The following is a 23,449-nucleotide window of genomic DNA, read 5'->3' on the forward strand; positions in this document are numbered from 1 at the left end:
ATAGCTGGAAAGTGACCACGCGTAATACTTACCTTCCAAAATGGAAGAGATTCTCCTCCTGGTGTCAAGAAAAACACTTGATGGCCTCCACAGCACCACCACCGTTAGTGTTCGAATACCTGCTAGAGCTGAACCACTCGGGTTTAGCAACGAGCTCAAAGTCCATCTCGCAGCCATCACAGCATTCCATCATGAGATTGATGGGAACTCGATCTTTGCACACCCAATTACTGAACGCTTCCTCACGGGTCTCCAGAACATTTACCCAGAAGTTTGCCAACCTACCCCAACCTGTGATCTCAATCTGGTGTTGAAATGCCACACTGGACCACCATTTGAACTCTTAGTCACCTGTTCCCTGCTGCATTTATCCATGAAAGTGGTATTTCTGGTCACTATTACTTCCGCCAGATGGGTGAGTGAGATTGGGGCACCCATGGCTGATCCTCCCTACACAATCTTCTTCAAAGACAAGGTCACACGCTACACCACACCCAAAATTTCTACCGAAGGTAACATCATCCTTTCATATGAACCAACCAATCCATTTTCCATTAGCATTTTACCTGGAAAGGATTAAGCCTTTCCAGAAATGTCCTAGGCTTTTCATTTCTACTACCAAGCATTCAAAAGGCTGTGTAATATCTACTCAGAGATTGTCTAAATGGATCTCCACATTCATTCAACAGAGCTATCGTATTCAGAACACGGATCCTCCTAAGCACATCAGAAGGCATTCTACGTGATCTTGTTTCTACCTTGATAGCGTCCCTTAACAATGTTCTGATATTAGAGATTTGTAGGGTGGCCACTTGAGCCTCTGTCTACACATTCACGGAGCACTATGCAATCACTCAAGACTCCAGGGCTGACACCATAGTTGGCCTAACTGTACTTACCTATACAACTCAAATGAATCCGAAGTCCCTCCTGCCTTCTGAGGGGCACTGTTCTACAGTCACCTGAAGTGGAGCACTTATAGGGACAGCACTCGAATAAGAAGAGACAGTTACTCACCTTGTGCAGTAACTTAGGTTCTTCGAGATATGTCCCCCGGTGGATGCTCCAGTACCCACCTTCTTCCCCCCTACTTCGGAGTTCGCCACTCGGACTCTGCGGTAGAGAAGGAACTGGAGGGCTCGGGTCGTGCGCCCGCTAGACGCCACACCAATGGCACCGCGAGATACCTACTGTGCACGTGTGACCCACATGGACACTGTTACCATAAGTGTCCAGTGCCGGGATGCACTGACACCTGCAGTAGAGCACCCACCGGGACACACATCTCGAAGAACCTCAGTCACTGCACAAGATTAGTAATCTTCTCTTGTCAAATTAAGCTTGTTCTGTAGCTGAATCCCCTTAGGTTTTGTCCTTGTTTTCCACTTACTGCATTCAGACTGAGATTTGTGCTAAATTAGTGAAGTGCAACTGCATTGGTGGTCCATAGTTTGAAATGTAATCTCTAATGTAACTGGGATCTCTTCCATCTAGAAGAGGGGAAATTTTCAGTAACTATGGTTAAATCTTCCTAATACTGTTGAGATATAGTTAGAAGTCTTAATGGGATATAAAAACAAGCAGAAATCTACTAAAACTAAAAACCAAAACCAATCATAGTTGTCAAAAGAAACAGTACTCCGGTTCTCCCTCCTCATTACTGCCTGTTTCACATTCAAATTTTGTGTTCTGTCATAAGCTAGACCTTTTCATCTGTTTGTGCAGTGCCTAGCAAAAGGGGTCTCCAATTCTGTCAAAATATAAATTATTTTATTTTATTTTATTATATACTTGCATCTACTACAACTTCTTAAAGGTTTATAATATTGCAAATAAGTAGGCTCTGCTCTCAACTTTTAGGGTTGTCACTTGTATCTAGACATTTCTTAAATAGAAGCAACTTCTGTTTTGGTGGTGGTGGTTTGGCCTTCCTGAGAAGGTGGGCTTTACATCCAGTACTGAAGGCAGACTAGAATCTGTTATGATCTCCCTTAGCATGGTGCGTTACAACCTAAGACCCAGCACCAAAAATGCTTTTTCTCCAGCTCGCAGTAGTCTCATCCTGGTTATTTATATTTACTGTGTCCTGATGACTGTACTGTTCTTATAATGTTCTGGATAGTGAAGCAGTTTGAGGCATTTCACTTTGCTCATTAATCTCATATCTATTGGGGTGACTTTAAAAGTGTCAACTGTTGGAGGTCCTAAATATTAAAAGAGAGGGACTTGCCACAAAACAGTTGTCTTCTTCCAAATGAAGATGAGGTAAATGTAGGTATTTTAAAAAGTCTGTGAATAAAAGTATTTAGTTCAGTTCAGTGGCAGATTTAAGATCTGAGATCACATGAACCACCAGAGCTAGAATTGGATGCTGTATCACTGTAGCTTAGAATCCTACTTCTCTGATGGGAAGTATGAATGTTTATAGCCTTTGTGATTCACATGCTAGCTGATCTGAAAACTCTCACTGCTTCAGACCTATGTATGACCTATGCTGGTCTGAAGACCTGGATAGAACTTATAAATCTTCTCTTTTACCTAATCCATGTTTGGGAGAAGTGTGAGGGCATAGGGTTTTGAAATGTTAAAAGTAGTTGCAGCAGAGATGAGGTTAATGGCCAGAATACTCAGACTACAGATTGGCTCACTAGATCATAGAAACATAGAATATCAGGGTTGGAAGGGACCTCAGGGGCTGGTCTAGTCCAACCCCCTGCTCAAAGCAGGACCAATCCCCAACTAAATCATCCCAGCCAGGGCTTTGTCAAGCCTGACCTTAAAAACCTCTAAGGAAGGAGATTCCACCACCTCCCTAGGTAACCCATTCTAGTGCTTCACCACCCTCCTAGTGAAAAAGTTTTTCCTAATATCCAACCTAAACCTCCTGCACTGCAACTTGAGACCATTGCTCCTTGTTCTGTCATCTGGTAACACTGAGAACAGTCCAGATCCATTCTCTTTGGAACCCCCTTTCAGGTAGTTGAAGGCTGCTATCAAATCCCCCCTCATTCTTCTCTTCTGCAGACTAAACAATCCCAGTTCCCTCAGCCTCTCCTCATAAGTCATGTGCTCCAGCCCCCTCATCATTTTTATTGCCTTCCGCTGGACTCTTTCCAATTTTTCCACATCCTTCCTGTAGTGTGGGGCCCAAAACTGGACACAGTACTCCAGATGAGGCCTCACCAATGCCGAATAGAGGGGAATGATCACGTCCCTCGATCTGCTGGCAATGCCCCTACTTATACAGCCCAAAATGCCATTAGCCTTCTTGGCAACAAGGGCACACTGTCAACTCATATCCAGCTTCTCATCCACTGTAACCCCTAGGTCCTTTTCTGCAGCACTGCTGCCTAGCCATTCGGTCCCTAGTCCTTAGCAGTGAATGGGATTCTTCCGTCCCAAGTGCAGGACTCTGCACTTGTCCTTGTTAAACCGCATCAGATTTCTTTTGGCCTAATTCTCTAATTTGTCTAGGTCCCTCTGTATCCTATCCCTATCCTCCAGCGTATCTACCACTCCTCCCAGTTTAGTGTCATCTGCAAACTTGCTGAGGGTGCAGTTCATGCCATCCTCCAGATCATTAATGAAGATATTGAACAAAACCGGCCCCAGGACCAACCCTTGGGGCACTCCGCTTGATACCGGCTGCCAACTAGACATGGAGCCATTGATCACTACCTGTTGAGCCCGACGATCTAGCCAGCTTTCTATCCAACTTTATCCAGTCCATTCATCCAGCCCATACTTCTTTAACTTGCTGGCAAGAATACTGTGGGAGACCGTATCAAAAGCTTTGCTAAAGTCAAGGAATAACACGTCCACTGCTTTCCCCTCATCCACAGAGCCAGTTATCTCGTCATAGAAGGCAATTAGGAGAGTCAGGCATGACTTGCCCTTGGTGAATCTTTGCTGACTGTTCCTGATCACTTTCCTCTAAGTGCTTCAGAATTGATTCCTAGATATGACCCTTCAAATACACATTACTATAGCTGGAATCTGAGTGAGACTATAGATACTGGAGAGAAGACATTGGGTCCAAGATATCATGGTTCCTGGGTAGACTGCCCTTCTGAAACTGTTTTCCAGTCCAAAAAGTTCACTCCTTCCAAGTGTCAGGCCTATGCCTCCACTCCTCTTTGGGATGGGATCTCACAATCCAACTGCTATCTGGGTCTGTGAGATACACCTCCCCAATTCCAACTATTACATCCTAGCAGATCCGACTGAGCTTTGACCCTGCCAAAGTTCTCTTTTGGGAGCCTGTGGACAGTAACAATATGCAGTGACACAGAATCAGTTTCTTCAAAACAAAGAGCTGGTCCCTTTAAGGGGAATCTGGACCCATAAGACATAAGTTAAGTCCAAAGCAGACTGTGAAGAGCTACAAAGTAATCTTACAAAACTGGGTGACTGGCTCTGAAAATGGCAGATGAAATTCAATGTTGATAAATGCAAAGTAATGCAAATTGGGAAAACATAATCCCAACTATACAGATAAAATGATGGGGTCTGAATTAGCTGTTACCTCCCAAGAAAGAGAGCTTGGAGTCATTGTGGTTAGTTCTCTGAAAACATCCACTCAATGTGTAGCAGCAGTCAAAAAAGCTAACAATGTTGGGAATCATAAGGAAAGGGATAGATAATAAGACAGAAAATATCATATAAATCCATGGTACGCCCACATCTTAAATACTACGTGCAGATTTGGTCACCCCATCTCAAAAAAGATATATTGGATTTGGAAAAGGTTCAGAAAAGGGCAAGAAAAATGATTAGGGGTATAGAATGGCTGCCATATGAGGAGAGATTAATAAGACTGGGACTTTTCAGCTTGGAAAAGAAAGATATAATATCATAGAATATCAGGGTTGGAAGGGACCTCAGGAGGTCATCTAGTCCAACCCCCTGCTCAAAGCAGGACCAATCCCCAAATGGTCCCCTCAGAGATTGAACTCAACAACCTTGGGTTTAAGCAGGCCAATGCTCAAACCACTGAGCTATGGATAGGAAGTGTTATTTACTCCTGATAACACAAGAACTAGGGGGTCACCAAATGAAATTAATATGCAGCAGGTTTAAAACAAGCAAAAGGAAGTATTTCTTCACACAACTCACAAACAACCTCTGGAACTCTTTGCCAGAGGATGTTGTGAAGCCCAGGACTATACCAGGGTTCAAAAAAGATCTTAGATAAGTTCATGGAGGATAAGTCCATCAATGGCTATTAGCCAGGATGGGCAGGGATGGTGTCCCTATCCTCTGTTTGCCAGAATCTGGGAATAGGCAACAGGGGATTGATCACTTGATGATTACCTGTTCTAGTCATTCCCTCTGAAGCACTTGGCACTGGCCATTGTCGGAAGACAGGATACTGGGCTAGATGGACCATTGGTCTGACCCAGTGTGGCCATTCTTATGTTCTTATTCTTGAACCCTGAGGGCTGTGTACCTGTAGAGCCATGCAAGGCCACAAGGGAGTGTTGTCTGGGGCAGCCAGGGGCAGCAGGGGACACTACGGGGCAAACATTCCTAGTGACAGATACATAGAGCTTAGAGAAGTACATTTAAAAATAACAAAAACTACTCTTGGCATTCCCTCATGGCGGGGGTGGGGAGGCGAAAGTAGCCCCCTGCTCATGTCCTCACCCCGCTCCAGGCCCTCCGCTCAGGGCAGTGGAGGGACCTATGCTCCCCACAGCTGCCCATGCAGCTCTCCCTGATCCTACTCTGGCTGGAGGGTGGGGACTCGGAGCTGCAGCCCAGCCATGATAAGAGCTGCGTGGGCAGCTGTGGGGACATGTGGTGGACTCTCCACCTGCCCCAGTGCTGGGGGCCCACCAAGAGCAGCCCCTAATTCATGTTGAGGGTCCATGGCTCCCTACAGCTGCCTGTATGGCTCTTACCGTGACTGGACTGCAGCTCCAGGGTCGTTCACCGCCCCTCCCCAACCGGAGCCATGTTGTGGGGAGCCAATGTGAGGTCATGGACCCTCCACCTCCACCTGACCTGGGCTAGGCGGGGAGCCCAGGGGGCAGGGACATGGGCTGGGGGTTACTCTCAGGCCATCCGTGGGCAGATGGTCGCTGGCCTGGCCGCGGGTGTGGGGCTTTTGGAGAAAGGGGAAGGGGGCGGTGTCTGCCATGGCAAAAAGTGCCCCGACCCCCTTGGTTCCGGCGCCCGTGCTTCTGGGCACCAAGTTACAGCTATTTTGCTGCAGACCCTGGCTCTCAAGTCAGTTTGTCTGTGTCAGGATCACTGCATGCTGACTCTCTCCCTCTGTCAGCTTCCACCTGAGCCGACCACTCTCCCCACTTCTTTCCCTCCTCTTTTCTATCAAGGGCACCTTTCTGACCCCTCTGGGTTTTTTGATCTGAACCCTAGGCTTGGGAAGGGATAAAACATCTTAATTTGCCGGGCAGGTTGTTTCTTCTCTCAATTGATGGCCCAGCCATTGTTGTCTTAATTCTTTTGAAGTGGGTACTGAGAAGCTGTATTGTCTCACTCTGCCTGGGTTCCTTATCAACCTCCTCTACAGTCTCCTTGGTTTAACTTTGCATTTGGTCAGGAAGCAATATCAGACTGAACAGGAAATAGTCATATGTAATATGCCTAAGAAAGTACATTTTCCCAGTTTTTCATGAAAGAAATATGGTCTTAATATTTTAACGCATTGGATTACCGAAAAAAATATTCTAGGCAGTTTTCCTCAAGTCTTACACTATTTAGTTTGCCTTCAAGTGGTTGTGCACTTATACATTCTGCAGTTGGTGGGTCTGCCCAGTGCACTTGAGTGAGAGGCTTTGGGTAGCAGTACTGTTGGAGTAGTTGCATCTGTCATATGTGTCCTTGTGCTTGCAGTTGATGGCATGAAGGGCGGGGCCGCTATGACTCCCTCACAATTCCTTCTTACTGCCTATGATGAGAATCGGAGCTCCGTGTGTCTCTTGGAGATATAGTTTCTTTCTAGTTAGCTAGTGTGGTTAAATTCTTATTGTAAATAATTAGTGTTAGCTTAGCGGTAGTTTATCCCTTAGAAGGATCTCTTATTTTAATCCCTTTCTGGAATTTACACTGCTGTAAATATGCAGAAGTGTCCAGGCTTTAAACAGCAGGACTCCTGCAGGGATACATTGCCTTCTAACAATAGGAATTCAGTTTGTTTCTTTTGTTTAGGCAAAGGACAAATGTTCAATTTGCAGGTCCTTATCTCGAACTAAGAAGTCCAGAGAACTCCTGTTGGAAAGGTGATTCAGCCCTACTCTGATTCCGTTTACTGCTTCTTGATAGAGCTTCGGAGCGGTAGCCGTGTTAGTCTGTATTAGCAAAAACAACGAGGAGTCCTTGTGGCACCTTAGGCTTGGTCTACACTACCCCCCTAATTCGAACTAAGGTACGCAACTTCAGCTACGTGAATAACGTAGCTGAAGTCGAAGTACCTTAGTTCGAACTTACCTTGGTCCACACTCGGCAAGCAGGCTCCCCCGTCGACTCCGCGGTACTCCTCTCGCCGAGCTGGAGTACCGCAGTCGACGGCGAGCACTTCCGGGTTCGACTTATCGCGTCCAGACTAGACGCGATAAGTCGAACCCAGAAGTTCGATTGCCAGCCGCCGAACTAGCGGGTAAGTGTAGCCAAGGCCTTAGAGACTAACACATTTATTTGGGCATAAGCTTTCGTGGGCTAAAAGTGGGTACCTTGTTGTTTTTTCACATCCCAGGGTGGTCATGTTTCTCAAAGAGCTTATCAGAATTTACCCACTTATTTGGGATCCAGTTCCGCCTTGGATCTCAATGTTCTCCTGTTGTGGTTTATGGGCCCCCCTTTTGAGCCAATGGCTTCTTGCTCTCTCTTTCACCTGTTGGCGAAAATAGTGATTCTTTGGTGGTGATAATATCTGTCAGGAGAGTTTGAGTTGCAGGCTCTTATGGCGGACCCACCTGACATGATTCTCCACAAGGACAAAGTCTCTTTGAGGCTGCGTTCAAAGTGTGTTGAAAATCATTTTGGATTTTCACTAAAACCAATCTGTCTGCTTGCCAATTTTTCCTCCTGAAACACCATTCACACAATCATGGGGAGAGACTTCATTCTATGGATGTTTGCAGAGCTCTGTCCTTTTATACCGGTAGTATGTGACAATTTGGAGCATGACATATGCAAAAGAATGAAAGGGAAGGCAGCTCTGCTCAATGAATCTCAGTGGATTTCATTTTGTATAAGGACCTGTTATGATTTATCTAACAACTCCTGTGAGAGAGAAACTAAATGAATTCTTTGCATCGGTCTTCACTGTTGAGTATATGAGGGAGATTCCCAAACCTGAGCCATTCTTTTTGGGTGACAGATCTGAGGAATTGTCCCAAATTGAGGTGTCATTACAGGAGATTTTGGAACAAATTGATAAACTCAACAGTAATAAGTCTCCAGCACCTGATGGTATTCACCCAAGAGTTCTGAAGGAACTCAAATGTGAAATTGCAGGACTACTAACGGTCATCTGTAAACTATCATTTAAATCAGCTTCTGTACCAAATGACTGGAGGATAGCTAATGTGATGCCAATTTTTAAAAAGGGCTCCAGAGGTGACCCTGAAAATTACAGGTCAGTAAGCCTCACTTCAGTACCGGGCAAATTGGTTGAAACTATCGTAAAGAACAAAATTGTCAGACACATAGATGAACATAATTTGTTGGGAAATAGTCAACATGGTTTTCGTAAAGGGAAATCATACCTCACCAATCTACTAGAATTCTTTGAGTGGGTCAACAAGCATGCGAACAAAGGAGATCCAGTGGATATAGTGTATTTAGATTTTCAGAAAGCCTTTGACAAGGTCCCTCACCAAAGGCTCTTAAGCAAAATAAGCAGTCATGGGATAAGAGGGAAGGTTCTCTCATGGATTGGTAACTAGTTAAAAGGCAGGAAACAAAGGGTAGGAATAAATGGTCAGTGTCCAGAATGGAGAGAGGTAAATAGTGGTGTCCCCCAGGGATCTGTACTGGGTCCAGTCCTATTTAACATATTCATAAACGATCTGGAAAAAGGGATAAACAGTGAGGTGGCAAAATTTGCAGATGGTACAAAACTACTCAAGATAGCTGTTACATCTCAAGAAAGAGATCTTGGAATCATTGTAGATCCATTCAATGTGCAGTGGCAGTCAAAAGAGCGAACAGAATGTTGGGAATCATCAAGAAAGGGATAGATAATAAGACAGAAAATATCATATTTCCTCTATATAAATCCATGGTACGCTCACACCTTGAATACTGCATGCAGATGTGGTCGCTCCATCTCAAAAAAGATAAATTGGAATTGGAAAAGGTTCAGAAAAGGGCAACAAAAATGATTAGGGGTATAGAACGGTTTCCGTATGAGGAGAGATTAATAAGACTGGGACTTTTCAGCTTGGAAAAGTGGGGGCTATGATAGAGGTCTATAAAATCATGAGTGGTATAGAGAAAGTAAATAAGGAAGTGTTATTTACTCCTTCTCATAATACAAGAACAAGGGGCCACCAAATGAAGTTAATAGGCAGCAGGTTTAAAACAAACATAAGAAAGTATTTTTTCCACACAACGCACTGTCAACCTTTGGAACTCCTTTCCAGCGGGTGTTGTGAAGGCCAGTACTATAACAGGGTTCAAAAGGGAGCTAGATAGATTCATGGAGGATAGGTCCATCAATGGCTATTAGCCAGGATGGGCAGGAATGGTGTCCCTAGCCTCTCTTTGCCAGAAGCTGGGATTGGGTCACGAGGCATGGATCACTTGATGATAACCTGTCTGTTCATTCCCTTTGGGGCACCTGCCATTGGCCACTGTCAGAGGACAGGATACTGGGCTTGATGGACCTGTGTATTGACCCAGTATGGCCCTTCTTATGTTCTAATGCCCATTATACCAGGTTTCAAGCTACTTTCTCAGTAAAGTGCCCATCCTGGATGTTTACAAAGCTGCTTACATGGTCATCAGTATATACCTTTTCAAGACACTGCACTGTTACTCAGGCATCCCAGGTTGGTTGTGCACTTTAGTGAATCAGTTTTACAGTCCTTGTTCCAGAGGACTCCACCACCTGAAATAAGAACTGCTAGTATATATGCACAATCATTTGAAGGAGGAAAAAAAGTGTTATCCGTACAGTGACTGTTCTTCAGAATGTGTTGTTTCATAGATTCATAGATTATAGGACTGGAAGGGACCTCGAGAGGTCATCGAGTCCAGTCCCCTGCCCGCATGGCAGGACCAAATACTGTCTAGACCATCCCTGATAGACATTTATCTAACCTACTCTTAAATATCTCCAGAGACGGAGATTCCACAACCTCCCTAGGCAATTTGTTCCAGTGTTTAACCACCCTGACAGTTAGGAACTTTTTCCTAATGTCCAACCTAGACCTCCCTTGCTGCAGTTTAAACCCATTGTTTCTGGTTCTATCCTTAGAGGCTAAGGTGAACAAGTTCTCTCCCTCCTCCTTATGACACCCTTTTAGATACCTGAAAACTGCTATCATGTCCCCTCTCAGTCTTCTCTTTTCCAAACTAAACAAACCCAATTCTTTCAGCCTTCCTTCATAGGTCATGTTCTCAAGACCTTTAATCATTCTTGTTGCTCTTCTTTGGACCCTTTCCAATTTCTCCACATCTTTTTTAAAATGCGGTGCCCAGAACTGGACACAATACTCCAGCTGAGGCCTAACCAGAGCAGAGTAGAGTGGAAGAATGACTTCTCGTGTCTTGCTCACAACACACCTGTTAATACATCCCAGAATCATGTTTGCTTTTTTTGCAACAGCATCACACTGACTCATATTTAGCTTGTGGTCCACTATAACCCCTAGATCCCTTTCTGCCGTACTCCTTCCTAGACAGTCTTTTCCCATTCTGTATGTGTGAAATTGATTTTTCCTTCCTAAGTGGAGCACTTTGCATTTGTCTTTGTTAAACTTCATCCTGTTTAACTCAGACCATTTCTCCAATTTGTCCAGATCATTTTGAATTATGACCCTGTCCTCCAAAGTAGTTGCAACCCCTCCCAGTTTGGTATCATCCGCAAACTTAATAAGCGTACTTTCTATGCCAATATCTAAGTCGTTGATGAAGATATTGAACAGAGCCGGTCCCAAAACAGACCCCTGTGCACATATATATTCCACACCCTCCCTCGTACCCCACTGCTTGAGTTGTTACCAAGTTTGTGGTATGAAGGAGCTGAGGTAATCCCACCCTTTAAGCCCTCCATTACAGACATGACAGGCAGGGCATGTGCACTGCTCCAACACTACTGTTACTAAAAATTTCTGGCACAACCAGAATTTTCCTAAGGATGGGTCCCAGAGTTCTCTCTCTGTTGCTCTGCTCCTAGTGCTGCACACTCTGATCCCTTCCCAACCCCCACTATTCCCACACCCAGCCTTGAGCTCTCTGACAGCTGTCCCCTATGCCCAGTCCTGAGCTATCTGATGCTGCCTTTGCACCCAGCCCTACACTCTCCCCCTGCACATCCAGCCCTGTACTCTTTTCCCCAACATTGCCCCACACTCAGCTTCAAGCTTGCCTCCTGCACCCATCTCTGCAATCTCCCTATCCCACAGCCAGTCCTGGGCTCTTATCCAGAGAGGTGGTCAGGATGGAGAGCACCATACCCACCAGGGGCCAGGCAGTTCTGGGACACCCAGACTGCATCCTCCTGTCTCCACTTCCCCAGTAGGTGCCAAAAGCCCAGATCCAATTCTCCCACCCTCCTCGGGACTGGGGGTTGAGGTGCCCATAGGAGTCAGAAGGACTGCAAATGCGGGGGTGGGCGATAAGGCGCACAGGGTTGCAATGCCACTTAGAGTTGGCCTGGCCATCTCTCCATTATACCAGTGGGGAAGGGGCTCTGCTGTTATGACACCTACCTCTGGTCAGGGGCTAATGTGTGGGGGGAGACTGGATCTCCTGTCCTTCTCATCATTGCTCCCTGCTGACTCAAGTGTACTGGGTGCACATACACCAACAGTGGAATGTATCTATGGACAATCCATCTGGGAGAACAGTTGCTATACAGGTACCAAGTAACCGTTTTTTCCAATTGTTTTGTCTCTGAAGCTGGCATAAACTAATTAATTTAAAATATATATCTATTGCCTCACATTGTAAAGTCAAATGACTTTAATCTCAAAAGTCTTTCAAAAGTGGCATGAACAAATAAGTGTTTGTGGCATTAGAAAGTCTCTACTATTAGTCACTTGGGCTTATTTTCATAATACATGTTTGAATTTGCCAGTTGGAAATAATATAGCTATCCCAAACTTGCATCAGTTTATACTGTGCTTTTTCTAACATTTCTTAAGCGTCGCACATACTAAATTTCTATACCTTGAGGAGTTCACAGTTGAAAAATGACAAAGGTTTAGATTTGATTAACTAGCGCCAAGCAATAATGTACTTGAGGGAAATATTTTACCACATGAATTGAATGTTAAAGAAAAAAGGTTGAAAAGTAAATAGGGTTTTTTCATTTTGATTTATAGGGGCTCAGAATTTTGATGTCATCAGACTTTCAACATATCGGACTGCCTGCAAACTGAGATTTGTGCAGAAAAGATGTAATCGTAAGTCATAACACTGTACACTTCCATAAGCAGCTTGATTACTACATATGTATTTGATTTGGGAATATACTATACCTGCAAGTTTAAAGAGTAAAGATTATATCTTGGCAATTGCGGAAACTATCGTTTAAAACAGATTTTACTTTATTTTAGAAATTAAAAACAGCGATGGAATCGTTAATAAAAGATAAGTGAAATTTTAAAAATTAAGGCATGTGCAGTATTTATCTGCACTTCTTGAAATCTTAGGTAAAATATTAGCTGATTATATAATTCACTTACAAATATTTACCATACAGTATGATCTAAGAAGTTAAGTTTTGTAGTATTTTAGTCAGTGTTTTCTCATGCAGTTCATTGATCTTATAGTTCATTAAATAAAGATTAATCCACAGGGTAATGTATGATAATAGTCTTAACCTAGTTTGAAGAATTAATGTAATTTGCATTATATTTGTAATCTGTTGTGTTGATCGCTATGGAGCACAAAGCAGAGTAGATTTATGGACTTAAGGACAAATCCTTCCTTCCCTTGGATGACTCTGGATAAAGGGGAACTGGTGTAATTCAGTTGTGGGGAAAGACAGAGCATGACTTCGGGGACCTGTGCAGAAGGTGTGCAATAGTGTGTGCTGCAGTTGAATCGGGGGATGGTGCACCTGTCATAAAGGGCTACTGCAGCAACAGCCAAAGGGATTGTCTGTGTGGTTTGGGAGAGGATTCTTTTCTCTCTTCTCATTCCTTTGGAGAACCCCTTAATCAGGCTGTGTGCTGAGGACAACAGTTGCCCCTTAATTCATAGAGGTGAGTGAAAAATACTTCCCCTGGATCAGCCCAAGATACTGTTTATTGAATTTTTTGCAAAGCTCTTTATTTTTAGCTGTTACTTGTATAGTTTTTATAACCTATCTTGTTAAAAAGCTTGTGTTTTCAGCTCTCTCCCATAGTTAGTAGAGGATAGGTGTGCTGAAGTGGTGGCTTAAACCTTCCAATATGGTCTCTTTTGCTATGGTTCCATTCGTGATGGCCCAAGGATAAAGTTCTGAAAGTTTCCAGATCAGGGTTTCTATTATGGTAGCTAAAAATTTCTAAAAAGAAAGAAGTGAAGCTGGGTCTCAGCTTCCTCTTAGTAAATAATGATAAAGCAAAATTTGTAATTACTAGGAGGCAAGTCAGTGGTGAATATAAAGCTTGTTCTTATAGAGATACTGTTTTCAGATTTGCTTTTACACCATTTTAGAAGCATGATGTATGTTTCATTCTTGCAAGTGTGGAGAAGGAAAGGCTGAAAATCCTCTAGTTCTGCCTAATTTATTTTGGGGTTGCACACAAAAAATATTGACAGAAAAATACCCATTTACAAGCATACATCCTGAAAAATGTAAACCAGTATTTGTTTCAGTCCAACCAAAATATACCATGACTTATCTTGGGAAGCAGACAATGGATGATGGGGGGAAAAAAGGAAAGGTCAACAGTGATGTGGGGTTATATCAGGGGTCGACAACCTTTCAGAAGCGGTGTGCCGAGTCTACATTTATTCACTCTAATTTAAGGTTTCACGTGCCAGTAATACATTTTAACATTTTTAGAAGGTCTCTTTCTATAAGTCTATAATATATAACTAAACTATTGTTGTATGTAAAGTAAATAAGGTTTTTAAAATGTTTAAGAAGCTTAATTTAAAATTAAATTAAAATGCAGAACTCCCCAGACGGGTGGCCAGGACCCGGGCAGCGTGAGTGCCACTGAAAATCAGCTTGTGTGCCGTCTTCGGCACGCGTGCCATAGGTTGCCTACCCCTGGGTTACATCATTGATAGGGTCAAAAGAACCAAAAGCATGGATTGACAGCCTTACATAACAATATACAATAAAGTGTATTTAACTTGGCCTGATCAGTGACTCAACACAGAAATCAGACTGTACTGTACTGTCATGTGGAAGATGCAAATTCAAGACTCATTTTGAGCTTTTCACAATGTGGTAGGAGGATCTAAGAACATCAAAATCTGCAACACCAAATTGTTTGAAGAATTTCTCATGTGACTTATTTAAGGTTGAGCTAAAAAGGGAAATAAGTATTAAGCAATAAATGACATATTTGAAGTGCAAAGAAGGCCTGAAACGTCTTTTTGGAAGTCTTATTTTTGTTTTTTACATTAGAAATTCAGGTTTTGTCTACCTTGGAATGCTGACAAATTGAAAAACTGTTAGGATTATGACAGTGCAAGTACCAAGGAAGTAAAAATCTTGTGAAATTAGGGCCTGGTCTAAACAGAAAGTTGCACCAGTATAACTAAAGATATGATATTGCACCAATTTAGGTAAGGCAATACAATTTCATCTGTGGATATTGCTTTAAATTGATGTATGACTTGCCTAAACACAATATACACTCAACTATATTAGTCTGGTCAAAACATTATAACCCTCCTATTGTGGAAACCATTACATCAGTATAAAGGTGCTCTATACTGGTATAAAAGTTGTAAAATTCCTGTACAATAGGAGTTATACCAGTACAATTATTGTGATTACTAAATACAGCACTCCCTAATTGAAATAGTTTTACTGGTACAAAATCTGTGTAGACTAGACTAGTGTCCACACACATACACAGTTACACCAATTTAACTAGGGCTATGTCTACGCGGCGCTGCAGCGCAGACTTTGGTGCGTTCTTCAGTTCACATCCCTGTAGTATTGTGCTCTAACTGTCGCACATGGATGTTGCTGGCGCTAACTAAAAGGTGTCTAGTTTGCTTTAACATAGTCCTCTTTCAAACAAGACTATGCTAACACAAGCTAGGTACCTTTTTGTTCGCAACAGCAGCAATTGTGTGGGACAGTTAGAGTGAAATACTTTGTTGCACTCTCCATTTCACATCCCCGAAGTCTGCACTGTGGTGCAAAGTAGACAAGGCTTAAATTGGTGCAACATCACAACTTAAGTTAAACTGGTGTAACTTGTGTGTGTAGAGAAGGCCTAAGAAGGGAGTGTTTTATTCACAATTTAAAATGCAGGTATTGGGTTCATTAAAACCTACGTAACTGAGGGTATGTCTACAGTAGCGACTGTCCATGTGTCTTGTCCCATAATCCCCCAATGTCCTTGCTTAAAACCCAAAAGCATGGGTCTGAAGGTGAGTGGAGGGTGAGTAAGCTAGTGTGCCTGAGGTGTGTGGGTAAGTATGTGTCTCAGGCTCGGACATGACCCCATATCCATACCAATTTGCAATGTGGAATAAGGAGCTTGTACCTGGTCTCGAGTGTCAGTAGTCATCCACCCCCAGTCCCACAATGCACTGAAGACTTTTCTTCCTGAGTCCTACTCAAACTATAGGTAAATGTGGATCCTACTTTGAGAGCAGCTGCCTGGTCCTCCAACTACACTTGGGTGCAGATTAATTTGTGATTGGAGTAGAATGTCCTCCACAACTTTGCCCAAAGCAGAAGGAACATGTATTTCAGGAAATTTCACAGAAGATCAGGTGGACATTGAGCTGACTCCGGCCCATTCCAGGAAGGCATCAAGCACTTGAGGCGTCTGTACAGGAGGGCAAAAGGCTAGAACAGTTATAAGAACATAGGAAAGGCCATAGTGGTCAGACCAATGGTCCATTTAGCCTGGTATTCTATCTTCCCATAGTGGCCACTGCCAGATGCTTTAGAGAATGAACAAAAGAGGGCAATTTATCGAATGATCCATCCACTGTCGTCCAGTCTCAGCTTCTGTCAGTTAGAGGTTTAGGGATATCTGGAGTATGGGATTGCGTCCCTGGCCATCTTGACTAATGGCCATCAATGGACCTATCTTCCATGAACTTATCTAATTATTTTTTGAACCCAGTTATGCTTTTGACCTTCACAGCATCCCTTGGCAACGAGTTCCACAGCTTGACTGCACTGTGTGAAGAAGTACTTCCTTACATTTGTTTAAAACCTGCTGCCTATTAATTTCATTTGGTGACCCCTGGTTTGTGTGTTATGTGAAGGAGTTAAAGAAGATTTCCGTATTCACTTTCTCCACACGATTCATGATTTTAGAGATCTCTCTTATATCTTCCCCCTTAGTCGCCTTTTCTAAGGTGAACAGTCCCAGTCTTTTTAATCTCTCCTCATATGGAAGCTGTTCCATACCACTAATCATCTTTGTTGTCCTTTTTTTGTATTTTTTCCATTTCTAATATATCTTTTTTTGAGGTGGAGTGACCAGAACTGCATGCAGTATTCAAGGTGTGGGTGTACCATGGGTTTATATAGTGGCATTATGATATTTTCTGTCTTATTGTCTAGTCCTTTCCTAATGGTTCCTCACATTCTATTAGCTTTTTTGACTGCCGCTGTACACTGAGCAGATGTTTTCAGATCACTATCCATGATGACCCCAAGATCTTTCTTGATTAGTAACAGCTAATTTAGACCCCATCACTTTGTATTTATAGCTGGGATTATTTTTTTTCCAATGTGTCTTATTTTGCACTTGTCAACATTGAATTTTATCTTCCTTTTTGTCACCCAGTTTTGTGAGATCCCTTTGTAACTCTTTGCAGCCTGTGTGGGCCTTAACTATCTTGAGTAATTTTATATTATCTGCAAACTTCTGCCACCTTGCTTTTACCCCTTTTTTCAGTCCTGTATGGAACAGCATATGTCCCAAACCAGATCTGTGGGGACCCTGCTATTTACCTCTCTCCATTATGAAAACTGACCATTTACTCCTATTCTTTGTTTCCTGTCAGTTACTGATCCATGAGAGGAATCCCATGACCGCTTACATTTTTTAAGAGCCTTTGGTGGGGGACCTTGTCAAAAGCTTTCTGAAAGTGCAAGTACACTAGATCACCTTTGTCCACCCCCTCAAAGAATTCTAATAGATTGGTGAGGCATGATTTCCTTGTACAAAAGCCATGTTAGCTCTTCACCAATGTCATGTTTGTTTGTGTCTGATAATTCTGTTCTTTACTATAATCTCAACCAGTTTGCCTGGAACAGAAGTTATGTTTACTGACCTGTAATTGCCACAATCGCCTCTGCACTTTTTTAAAAAAAAATCTGCATTATATTAGCTGTCCTCCAGTCATCTGGTATAGAGGCTGATTTAAGTGATAGATTACATACCAGAATTAATAGTTTTGCAATTTCAGATCTGAGTTCCTTCCGAACTCTTGGGTGAATACCGTCTGGTCCTGGTGACTTCTTATTGTTTAATTTTTCAATTTGTTCCAAAATGGCCTCTGTCGACACCTCAATCTGGGACAGTTCCTCAGATTTGTCACCTAAAAAGAATGGCTTGGGTGTGCAGTTCTTTCCCATATCCTCTGCAGTGAAGACAGGTGCAAAGCATTAATTTAGCTTCTCTGCAACAGTACTGTCTTCCTTCAGTGCTCCGTTAGTACTTCCATGGTCCAGTGGCCCTACTGGCTGTTTGGCAGGCTTCCTGCTTCTGATATGCTTAAATAAATTTTGCTCTTTGTGTCCTTATCTAGTTGTTCTTCAAATTCTTGTTTGGCCTTCCTAATTATGCTTTCACACTTGACTTGTCAGAGTTTATCCTCCTTTCTATTTTCCTCACTAGGATTTGACTTTCAATTTGTAAGGGATGACTTCTTTTTGCTTCTAAATGCCTCTTTTACTTGAGTTTTTAGGTATGGTGGCATTTTTTGGTCCTCTTGCAGTTTTTTTTATTGGGTATACATTTAGTGTGATCTCTATTACGGAGTTTTTAAATAGTCTCTATGCAGTTTGCAGGCATTTCACCCTTCTGACTGTTCTTTTTTAATATCTATTTAACTGGATTCCACATTTCTGTGTAGTTTCACTTTGTGAAGTTAAATGGTACTTCTTGGACCAGATTGTGTGCTCTACTTAGGACTAAATCAAAACTGGCCTCGCCCCTTGTGTGTTCTAGGACAAGCTGCCCCCAAAAGCAGTCATTTAATGTGTCTTGAAATTTTATGTCTGCATCCCTTCTTGAGGTGACATGTTTCCAGTCAGTATGGGGATAGTTGAAATCCCCTATTATTATTATTATTAGGTTTTCTGTTTTTTCGTAGCCTCTTTAATCTCTCTGAGTATTTCACAGTCACTATCACCATCCTGATTAGGGGGTCAATAGTATATCCCTACTGCTAAACTCTTATTGTTCAAACATGGTATATCTATATAGAGATGCCATGCAACAGTTTAATTCATTTAAGATTTTTACTTTATTTGACTCTGCTTTCTTTCACATGTAGTGCTACTTCCCCACCAGTACGACCTACTGTGTCATTCCAATGTATTTTGTACCCTGGTATTACCACATCCCATTGATTATCTTCATTCCACCACGTTTCTATGATGCCTATTATATCAATATCCTCATTTAATGCCAGGCACTTTAGTTCACCCATCTTAATATTTAAACTTCAAGCACTGGTATAAAAGCATTTGTACAGTTTGTCAGTATGTCATTGTCCAATGGGATGCTGATGAGAGCCAGGATGAGGAGTCAGCAGGGACTACGGAGGATGTCCCAGAAGACCCAAAGGATGAGGCGCATGTGTCTTTTGCACCTTTACCTAGGCAAGCTGGTTGAGGAATCCCCCACCCCCCGACAAACTTGAGGAGGACCCCGAGCTGTGGCAAGAAGCAGAACCTGAGGCTGGTAAGTCACAGTGGACCCCCATCTTCCCAGTCAATATTTGCTCTTGTTCTGGTGTTACATTGCTGATTTTAAGCCCAATCCTGGCTCTGCTCAACCCAGAAATATCCCCGAGCAAGACACTGCTATAAATCAATTATTTGTATTGATTTCTGATGAGTCACTTGGGGGTTAGGAGTCACTATTATGAATTTGGCTGAAGCTGTGTCTTAAAAACAGATTATCAGAGAAAAATCACTGTGCCCTGTGAGTGTACTTTTCTTGGCAAGCAATCAGGCAGCAATGATCCTGGAACTGTGTGAACCGGGGAAAGGGAGCAGGTAGATTTACCAAGGTCCTGGTTGAGTATAGGACAATTGTAAAAATTGTAGAAAACTTAGTTTGTCTAAAGCTAATAACAGTTGTCTTTCATCCCTTGGAAGATTACGTTGTTTCTGTACTTTTATCACCCAACCCCAAGCTTACTGTCCTCTTACAAAACTGAGCCATGTGGAATGTGGAGAAGGTTTTGAGATGGAGGGGTGGCCTGTGGAAGGGGAAGGGAATACTTTGAGGAAAAGTTAGTCACAGCAGTCCTTTCTCCCTTGGAAGATTGCAAAATTTTTCCTGTCCGATCCCTGGTGTCTTGCCTCGCCCCACACTGAGCCTTGCTGCTCAAGCTGGGGGAAATGGAGGTGGGAGAAGGATCCAGACTGGCAGCTGGATAAACATAGTGTGGGGTCCCTTTGCAGTGGAGAAGTGAGGGGCTTGTGGCGCTGATCTGAAACTTCAGAGAAGGAAATACAGTTGCAGTATCTTTCTTTCCCTCCATTTCACCATTGCTAGATAGGCACAGGGGCAGAATTTTCTGGTGATGCCGGGGGTTGTGGATGGTGCTATATGTTGTGTACATCTCCCTTTACACGGAAACTCCATATGTTAGCTGAGAATATAGTCAATTTCCAGTTGAATTGCCTCTTAGTCCTGTAAGTATATTTCACCAAATTTCTGGCATAGCGGAAACACTAGCTAGGTCTTGAGGATCAGTAGCAGTGTTGCAAATCTGCTTGGTCCACCTTTAGAGCTACCCAAACCCATCCATTCAGCAATATGTAGAGGGTTGACCATTAGCAGAAAAGTCTTTTGCATAGATTGCCGGATCTTCTCCACAGGACTGCAAAGCCATCTCTTTTCTATTCTGGTACCTTGAAAACTGTTACATTCTCCAAATGGTCGCCAGCCTTTAAAGAATAATTTGCATACTGATAACATAGCCCCTGAAAGGAAATGTCCCTTCCCCTGCTTTGAGACACTATGAAAATTTTAATTTTTTTAAAACATTATTACATTTTTCTTACCGCTCATAACCTCTGCTCCTTCCTCCTGGTATGCAAAAGTTGTCTGAGAACCAAGGATAGTATAATAGTTGCATTCATGGAATGATGAAAAGTATCATAAGTTGTGGCCTTCTACAGCAAAGTTATTTATGTGATAGGAATTTCTCAGCTTCTTCCAAAGGAAAAAAAAATGCTACCCTTGTCTTTGAATTGGCAGGACCTTCGTTTCCTGAGAGGGAATCCATTCTGTCAGGAGAGCAGGCACAGCACCTCAGAGACAGCAGGGGCAGATGGAGAAGGACCCTCAAAGAGCTACTCGGAGAGATGGACAGGAGGAACAAGGCGCAGTCTGAGTTCCTTGGGACATGAGAGGATTGGTTTCCCTAGTAGGAAGACACACTGGTGAACTGGTTCATGAGCAGGAGGCAAGCCATAGGAAAAGGGAGCATTCCCTATTGGAGAGGCTCATAGAACTGGTGGTTGACTGAGTTCGGGGTCTGCTTGCTGCCATTGCCTCTGCACAACCGCTGCCACCTCCTTCTCCAGCTGCTGCCCAGGGTACAGCTGAGCCAGAGGACCTAACCCCCAAGTGACCAGAAGGAGACAATGGACCCTGCAAGATTCTGGGACAAATGCCCTCCACTGTTATCCAAAATCCTTTCGCTGGGGGACACCCCTGAGCATCCAAGAAGGGAAAGATGAGCTTGCAGGAGTCCCTGAATCCCACCAAGTGTTATCGTTACCTTGACTTGTGTCCTAAGTATAATGAACATCAGCTATTTTTAGGTTCTTGATTGGGCCTCACAATTCACAGCACATGAATTGCAATGGTGTAACTATCTGGTGCTATTATACTACAAACACTTTTCTGTCTGCATCCCCCTCTTCCTCTGTTCAGAAATATCTGAAGGCCCAAGGATATATGCACATGATGGGGAAGTGCAGTTAGTGCTCTGTACATAGAGAAATTATTAGTTCTCGGTGCAGCAGAACACGCAACCTCAGTGTTCTGGGGCTCGAGGTTTGGTGCAAGTTCCTAACACAGCTCTATAAAGGTCTGTTTTATCATTCAAAAGTTCCTTGTTCTAAAGCCACTGCTGGTCATCCCAGATTTCCAAAATGATGTGATCCTCCAACACTTATTTGTTCTCCTGCACCAGAAGTGATGGTCCACTCCAGGATATACTGTGACAATACTGGCATTCACCATATCTATACCATATGAGCTAAATTACTTTGTCATTTAGCAGCAAGGTCAGCAGTCTTTGATACGTCAAATTTCTGCCCAAATTCCACTTATTATCTTGCTAAACACCTACTCCACTGCATAACTGCTTATCCTGCAATAAGGCGCTGGAGCAGACCCACATCATCATACCATTGCTCTGTTTTCCATCCACTTCGGCAGGGAACAACAGTGAGGGGAGACGTAATGAGGATCTGCAATTGCCAGATTTCTCAAGGTCGGGGACAGTATCTGGAACACAGAGCAAAGCGGTTTCTAGAGTGTCTCCCCGTCTGCACTGTGCCCTGGGATACTGCCCCTGTAATGGTAACACTAATGTTGTGTAACAGTGGCAGTGTGGATGTGGGTAAACACATGTACCTAGCATTATATTTGTGTCCTGTACAGCATATGTGGACACTTGGCATAAGTATGGAGAGCATGCCTGAGTATGCACATATCTAGTGACTGAATATGTGTGCCAACGTAGACGTAACTGAAAACGCTTACGAGAAAAATGCTTTGAGGATTTATTTTTCATTTCTGCTTCAAGAGCTTAGAAAATTCCAGATTTATATTAATCATTCTAGAAGTCATACAACAAAAAAAGAAGACATGACACTCATAGACTCATAGACTTTAAGGTCAGAAGGGACCATTATGATCATCTGGTCTGACCCCCTGCATGCTGCAGGCCATAAAACCGTCCCTACCCCTTCCCTGGACTCAGCTGTTGAAGTCCCCAATCCTGTTTTTAGTGACTGCAATCGGCAGAGACCCTCCTGCTAGAGATCCCTGCCCCATGCTGCGGAGGAAGGCGAAAAACCTCCAGAGGCTCAGCCAATCTGCCCTGGAGGAAAATTCCTTCCCGACCCCAAATGTGGCGATCAGTAAGACCCCGAGCATATAGGCAAGAGTCTCCAGCCTGACCCCGTTAGCCATTATACTATTTACCCACCATTGCTTGGCTTTCCTTGACTACTATGTTTTACCATTGAACCATTCCCTCCATAAACTTATCTAACTTTATCTTAAAACCAGACAGGTCCGTCGCCCCCACCGTTTCCCTCGGTAGGCCGTTCCAATATTTCACCCCTCTGACGGTCAGAAACCTTCGTCTAATTTCAAGTCTGAACTTCCCCACGGCCAGTTTGTATCCATTCGTTCTGGTATCCACGTTAGTACTAAGCTGGAATAATTCTTCTCCCTCCCTTGTATTAATCCCTCTAATATATTTAAAGATAGCAATCATATCCCCTCTCAGCCTTCGCTTTGTCAGACTAAACAACCCAAGCTCCTCTAGTCTCCTTTCGTACGACAGCTTTTCCATTCCTCTGATCATCCTAGTGGCCCTTCTCTGCACCCGTTCCAGTTTGAGTTCATCTTTTTTAAACATGGGAGACCAGAACTGCACACAGTACTCCAAATGAGGTCTCACCAGCGCCTTGTACAACGGAAGCAGGACCTCCTTATCCCTACTAGATATACCTCGCCTAATGCATCCCAAGACCGCATTGGCTTTTTTCACCGCCACGTCACATTGTCGATTCATAGTCATCCTGCGGTCTACAAGAACCCCTAGGTCCTTCTCCTCTTCCGTTACTTCTAACCAATGCGTCCCCATCTTGTAACTAAAATTGTTATTAGTCATCCCCAAATGC

General features: G+C 43.2%; 1 protein-coding gene across 35 annotated transcripts in view; it reads left to right on the plus strand.

The window, feature by feature from the left end:
* The window catches only part of DTNB (dystrobrevin beta), a 384,446-nt gene that overhangs the window by 35,231 nt on the left and 325,766 nt on the right, over positions 1 to 23,449 (plus strand). For 34 of the 35 annotated variants that reach the window (XR_010600030.1, XR_010600034.1, XR_010600025.1 and 31 more), the window contains one exon: positions 12,519 to 12,599. Coding sequence is in view for 14 of the 35 variants with exons in the window: in XM_065590081.1 (XP_065446153.1) it covers positions 12,519 to 12,599 (81 nt within the window). In the remaining 21 variants the exon portion in view is untranslated. Of the gene's footprint in view, positions 1 to 12,518; positions 12,600 to 23,449 lie in introns of those variants that run through there. The other variant, XR_010600037.1, reaches the window with a different exon arrangement.

Source organism: Chrysemys picta, chromosome 3 (assembly GCF_011386835.1).
Source record: "Chrysemys picta bellii isolate R12L10 chromosome 3, ASM1138683v2, whole genome shotgun sequence".
In the NCBI taxonomy this organism is placed as follows: Eukaryota; Metazoa; Chordata; order Testudines; family Emydidae; genus Chrysemys; species Chrysemys picta.